General features: G+C 37.0%; 1 protein-coding gene across 1 annotated transcript; it reads right to left on the bottom strand.

Moving 5' to 3' along the window:
• Positions 1 to 504: 504 nt before the first annotated feature.
• LOC102584423 (uncharacterized) lies at positions 505 to 5,201 on the bottom strand. The gene is made up of 4 exons (XM_006353909.2): positions 3,804 to 5,201; positions 2,936 to 3,178; positions 2,742 to 2,833; positions 505 to 1,546 (listed from the first exon to the last, which is right to left on the bottom strand). Exons 1-4 carry the CDS (start codon positions 4,665 to 4,667, stop codon positions 769 to 771), a joined length of 1,977 nt encoding a protein of 658 aa, XP_006353971.1. The 5' UTR covers positions 4,668 to 5,201; the 3' UTR covers positions 505 to 768.
• Between the last annotated feature and the right edge of the window lie 1,899 nt (positions 5,202 to 7,100).

Here is a 7,100-nt window from a genome sequence, read left to right on the forward strand (position 1 = left end):
TGGCCTAGATCTGAAGATAGGCACTCCAAAATCATAATGTTGAAAACCTCACAAGACATGGTGGTCTTATTGTACATTAGTAAATTGATCGATGAGAGCATTATCATACAGGGAGATAGAGAATTATTGTCATTTTGTAATGGTGTCTAATAAAGACTCAACCTATCGACTGGTTATATTATCATCTTATCCATGAGAGACTAATCATTCATCTCTGACTGTATATCTCAACATGATGAAGGAGCTGGTTTTTAAGTGTTTATACTTTATAGCATTTCTTAGGTTGTCATGAGGTGTTAATTATACAAACTGAATTATGGAAATCAAAAAGACATTATCTGTACTCATAAATGATCTGTAATTTGTTCTGGTATTTCCATCTCTTGCTGATACTAGTCCATGAGTCTAAGTTTGCAGCAAAAATGGTCCAGGGATTGGTTTAAACTTTGAAGTAAGTTTAATCCCAGAAAAGCAAAGACGGAAATGCTCATAATCATGGACCAATCGGTTTCTGTATTGCACATTTACGTGGAGTTATATTTACAAGATGTCTGTGTAGACAACAATGTTAAGATACACTAAGAAATATAAGTATTCAGGAGAGTGGAAATGAAAAAAAATAAAAAAATGATGCACAAATCATCTCTTAGAGAAGATCTATGCATGTATACATTTTCACTCTCATGTTTTATACGTAGCATTTACTGTACTTATATCTAAATTTTGTGGCTTCAATATACAGTCTTCAAGTTTGATATCACCCGGTATTCAACTGCTACTTCCAAAAGCCATAGCAGTTCTCTCAACATGCTTCAGTAAGATCCCATATATTTTGTTCCTTACCCTTTGACAAATTTCAATTTCTGAGTCATCCAAGCTCCCATCCTTTTGAGCATTCGCCTCCTTGTTGATTATCACATCTAACCAATCATTGACTCTCTTCACCTTATACATCATTCCTGCTATTTGACTATCTACTGCCATTGAAGAGGCTTTTATTTCAACCTCATCTAGGTACTTCTCTACATGTCCCAAAAACAATTTTCTACACTCGTTCTGCAACGAAGAAGCTAGGACAGTGGCTGTAGGCATTGTGCTTCCCCTAGTCCATTCAGGTTGCTCATCTTTGTCAGACGACAATAAGAAGGGAATCTCATCAGTGTTCCTATGTGATTTGATAATATATGACCATTTAGGTTTGGTACTTCGATTTGATATGCTTGACTTCTTCGGCATATTGGTGATAGCCATAGTGTTATGGATTGGATTGAGAGTGGTGGAGCATGGTGAAAGATCAAGAGCCACAGCAGATTTTATCCACATAGATGAATTTTTCTTTCTTTGAACTGCAATGGTCAATGCTTCCTTAACTGAACTGGTGTTATAAGTTGAATGATCAGCTTCTCCTGAAGTTCTAAGTGGACTTATATTTGTAAGAGACTGCAATATTAATCGTGTCTGAGCCATGTCATCTTGAAGATCAAAAAATTTATCAACATGAGGCTGGAGATCATCTTGTTCAGCTAAATGGAACTCTGAGAACTTGCTGGAGAAAGGAATATATATGGGCCATCAGAATGGAATAACAGCGAAAAGGAAAAGCAAGTAACACAGGAATTGCACTAAAAACAATAAGAAGATACATTGTATTAATTTTTTATTTTGATGACAAGGGAAACCAACAGCTGCTACCCTTAGGGTGCGCACAGGGTAAAACCCCTGCTCCTATGCAATATCTCGCAAACCACACAGGAGAGGTAACCCGTGCTACGAGCTCGACCCAGAAGGCAAACCCCTTGCTTTCGCTGGCAAGGAGTTTCGAACTTGAGACCTCCAACATGGAAGTCCCTAGCCCAAACCACTGGTAGCTTCTATAGATTATTGGGAATGCACTCAAGAAATATTTCAGCTCATGAGCAGAAAGATTAACTATCAAAAATAGAACCTTATTTCTTCCGTATTAGATAGTGACAGCTAATTTTATGCTGAGATTCTCACCACAACTATGTCATATGCTTTAAAATTGTTTCATCTCTGGCATGGAAACTGCCAATAAAGTCCCTATATTGTGTCTCTGGGTATTAAGGCATTTCAAGGAACTCCACTCAGTTAATTCTTTTCTACCAGAGGCTACCTCTATCTCTACCCTTGTGTCTTTTCCTGTTTAGAAAATGGTACAATACTACATGATCTTACTAGCAAAAACAACCATGATAATCTCTACTGAAGCAGGATATGTAGTTTGAAACAATCTAGACGCTGTTCTTCAATGATGATCATCACTTGCTAATGATGCTGGTCTATGACTGGTATAGATTTTATTTAGACATGGATGTCTAATATTATTGTAACGATTCCTTACTTGTGAAGATTGTGCTATGTATCATTAAAAGACAACCCCTGAATGATAGAAGAAGTAAAGCTGGTATTAGGATGTAACTTGAAACTAGTAACTACCTCTTTTAGCTTCACCTATACAGTTTCTAGAGTTCAAGACCCTACTTTCTATTATTACAACCCAGGCCTATATATAGGCCATAATAAGCAATAGGGACAAAACAAAATCAAGAACAATGCAACGTGTTCACAACAGAGCCCTGAGACCTCATATCATACAAAAACTATCAGTCAACCGATTGAAACAAGAAGACGCAAGAAAATGAGAGAACTATCAGGAAATTTTCTACTTAGTCCACCCAAACTCATCTTGAATAAAGTAAGTTTTGTATCAGAAAGCGCACCTTAAGGAATTGAGCAACCTCTCGGCTGCACACACTTCTTGCAAAGCATCAGTAGCTGCAACCAGAGCAGTGTCTCTTTGCTTTACAACCTCCTGAAGTACAAGGAAAAATCACAAACGTCAGTACCAATATAAATCACTCAACTATTCATGCAAGTATTACAATGAAAGTGACTTTTTGCTTGAACTCATCACCTTTCCAAGCTTCACCAAGCTTGAGGGCAGTGAGTCCCACGATATACCAGTTTCTGCCCCTCGCCTGTCATTAGCTAAGTGGTCAATTGGATGTGAGGCTTGCTCACAATTTATCTTGGAGAAAGAAGTTTTGTCCTTAGTGGAACTCTTCATTTTCTTTGCAGAGCCAACTTCTCTTCTTCTTGATATTGAACTTGAATTGTCATCGGAGCTATCATACCTTACAGAACGAACTGATGAAACCTGTCTATATAAAGTGAATAAGGATGAACTAGAAGGAAAAACCACAAATAAATAAGGTATGCTAAAATAGTTAAACATGACAATTAGCCCAAAATATGCTTTAATAAACAGAAAGAGTAGTATAGCCACTGGGAACAATATAATAAATTTTGTGGCGTGAAAACGTGATACCTAGTATCAATCGAAAACAGGATGCAACAGTCTACAATTATGTAAATAAAATGCATCTCTGTCTGAAGTCCATGTTGGACCCTACTCGTTCCGAATAGCTGCAGACCGTACACAAACATGCATCAATTACAATTTTGTAGTATAAATGCCAAGACTCTATCAACATAGCATGCTTACTTATCACTATTACATATTTGTATTTGACTTAGATTTTAGTTGCATAAATCTGTACAGAAACCTTAGCCATGCTTTGATATAAGTCAATTTCCAAATTTCAGTTCAAGCAAAACCATGCTAGTTTTTTAGCTAAAACTTTTACCCCAGTTTAGAAAATGCATTGATAGTACAAACCTTGAGTAAGAACCCCATAATAGATAAATATAGACTTCAAATAATCACAGCAATATTGGAACAATCAACATGAAGGAAAGTAAATTTGATATTTAGCACTCACAGTTGGACTGTGACTACGAGGTGGTCTCTTATCGTGCTTGACAACTGAAGAATCGAAGATTTCTTTAACTTCCAAAATCTCTGACTCATTCCAACTTCTCCTCTTTGAATTATGAGACGAAAATGAGAGCAATGACAATATGCTTTCTGTATCACTATCAATATCAAAAGATCTTTTCTTTCTCTTTTGTAATTCTCTAAAAAGATCAGAATTTCTCCTCTCACTGTCAGATCTTTTAGCAGTGCAATCCAAGCCCACCGTCCTCTCACCTGAACGAACTTTTGAAGCACTCAGAGACCGAAATTTGCCTTTAGATTTTCTTTCCAAATGATCATTTTTGTTCTTCAACCCATCAGGATCAGATAATCCACTAGACAACTTTCCAGAATTCGATGGGATTTCAATAATCCTATTCTCAGAAATAACAGTTTTTTCAACAATACAATCAGAATTAGATACCTGAAGAATGTTCATTACATTCGCAACGGAATCAATATCTTGAGGGGTTCCCTCACATGGGCGCCTACCAGGTAGAGGCGTTACGCCTCTTATCAACGGAAAAGGATGAGCATCCTCCAATTTCTGTACATAAATGAATTGCCCCAATTTCAATTGGTTTGCAAGAATCATCTCATTTTGCTCTTCAGGCAAAGAAACATACATTGCATGTGAAATATCTGAAACTTTTAGGTAAAATCCTCTGTTAGGCCAAAGATCACCTTCTTCAAGAACAGGAATAATGCTTCTAATTTGCAACAATATGGTTTTTCCATTTTCCTCGGAGTCGGAGGCATTACCCCCAATTTTTATATCTTCAAGAAACTTTACAAGAACCCCAGATTTCAAAGTCGCCATGATTTTCATGTACAAAAATTGATAACAACCCACTATCAAGGTACTAAGAAAAATCGTATTTGGGTAATAATAAGGCTATATAAAGATAAAAGAAGGTTCTCAGAAACCATTCAGATTTCAGATAAAGGATAACATGAAGCAAATTGCATGGTATAAATCCGATTTTGGGGGTCTCTATGCTGACTGACCAGATGATTTCAAAGAAAATTGTTGAAGAAAACGCGTCAGCTTTGACCCCAAAGAAGGGAATGGCTATGGAAGAAAATAATGAATGAAAGAGATGCCATGGAAAGCGGGAGCTCAAGAGGTTTAAAAACCGTTAAAAGCTCACTATTAGAGTTTCTTTTTTCTCTTTTCCACCTTGGCAAGTATCCTCTAATGCATCTGAATCAATTTTTGGTGTATACCCCCACAATAACATAAACTATCTTTGGGTTAAACTTCACTAAAATTGGTTTATGGGGCACAATTTGCGGTCCTCAAATTTCTTGCTAAGTTGTCGTATTCAAGTAGGACTTAGCAGTATCAATTTCCTCTTCTCAACCTTTGGACATGTGATAAGCCTCCAAACTCTTCCATCCAACATAACTTGTAATAAATACAAAGTTTGTGGTTATTGGTTTGTGGCTAGTTCAAACAATGTCTGCTTAGTGGACTCACCCTGATGTAAGTTGTTATAATATTGTAAAACTGATTTTGATGATTGATAAAATCTTTTAAAGGGGTCTGGTATCTTTAAAACATTTCTGTAAGGTCAAAATGAACAGATAAAGTGTACCGTGTCTGCACATTGCGATAGAGTGGCAGGGCAAGGTAGCAGCAGGACAACGGTGTCCTTGTACACCTCGACTAGTAAAGTTTTGTCTTTTGTCCCTGTCTCATTAATAAGTTGACTTGACAAAGATCAAAACCCTAGCTTTCGCAACATTAAAAAGATATTGTTCTTTGTCTCGAAACATAGGCTCTCTCGGCTCTCATATCACGAAGATCTCAACTACAAAGGACATGTGATTAATAACGTTTCAAAGACACTTCATCTAATACTAAACGTCAACGATCGTTAGTTAGTAATATAACCCAACTAAGTGAGTTGGGGTTGAGTCCCAAGGGAGTGGTACGTATTTGAGAATCAATAGAAAAGCATTATTATGCTCAAGTCAATCATAGGTAAAAACATTTACGAATAAACGCATGGTTCAAGTTTGGGGTGACACATGTGTCAAATAATAGGGGGATTTGGGTTCAACTACAACAGCAAATAACACGAAAATAACAAGTATAGAGACGGGTTCTTGGGATGCAATTGGATTATGAGTTAAGGTAGACAAATGGGTGATTGAAATTAATAGTGAATAGTTGTAAATCAGTGAATAAGCTAGCCTTTAGTAGGGATAAACTTTCTCTCGAACAATTTACCTCGAATCAAATTGGTTTATCTCGAACACCAATAAGCAGTAATTAAGAACAGCCTATGCTTTAGTCCATTCACTCTCTCGAGCTGAATGTATGGAAAAGGGTTTAGGATTCACTCTCGAGTTGAACCCATGACAACCCAATACCCACAGACCATCAAATCAGTAATTTTGGTTTTAAAACCTCTCCCTCGAGCAAGCCAAAAACACTAAGGTAGAGTTGCATTTGCAACTACAACCCTTTAGATTAAGCCACAATTACTAAATGAAATCATTTTTAAACAGCATTTACACTATCAATTAACAATACCCAGCAGCTAAATCAACCCATAATCACATAATCACACCCAAGAATTGGGGTTTTAGCTAGACATCATAAAAAGATAGAAATTGTTACCAAAGTGTGTTCCATCAACTTGGTAAGATTAATATTGTCTTTACAAAGGTCTAAGATGAAGAATCTTCAACACCCACTTCCAATTTCTCATAAATGGTTATCTTCAAATTTTCAAAGCTAAGGAAATATTATCTAAAAACTCAGTTCTAAGCTCTCTAACTTGAAAACTGAACAATAATGAAAACTATTAAATGCTAGATATTAAACTAAGAATTTTAAAACGTATTTATAGTTGCCAAAAATGTGTTGTGAAGGACCATTCGATGCAATAAATCGGGATCGCCGATCCACTCGGCGATCCACCCTTTGGTCAGTTCCATCGCCTTTTTGCTTTGGCCTTTAGCAACTCCAAGCTATGTAACTTTGGGCAATATAGCACTGCATCACGGAACTGTTCGGCGACTCGTCAACTGCTCATTTCTATCGCCAACTTGATTTTCTCCTTCAGGGCTTGGCACACTAGAGAGTTAGGCGAGACCCTGGCCATTCGGCGACTCGCCCAATAGTTTAGGCAATCCTCAAGCCTTCTTTTCTTCGTTCTTTCAGCTGCCTTGTTCCTTTTTGCTCATTAGTGTCCATGCTTTGTTCCTCAATCCAAATACCTGAAATCAAGGATTTACATCAGTTATTGGC

Source organism: Solanum tuberosum, unplaced genomic scaffold (genome assembly GCF_000226075.1).
Source record: "Solanum tuberosum cultivar DM 1-3 516 R44 unplaced genomic scaffold, SolTub_3.0 scf00165, whole genome shotgun sequence".
NCBI classification, from domain to species: Eukaryota; Viridiplantae; Streptophyta; class Magnoliopsida; order Solanales; family Solanaceae; genus Solanum; species Solanum tuberosum.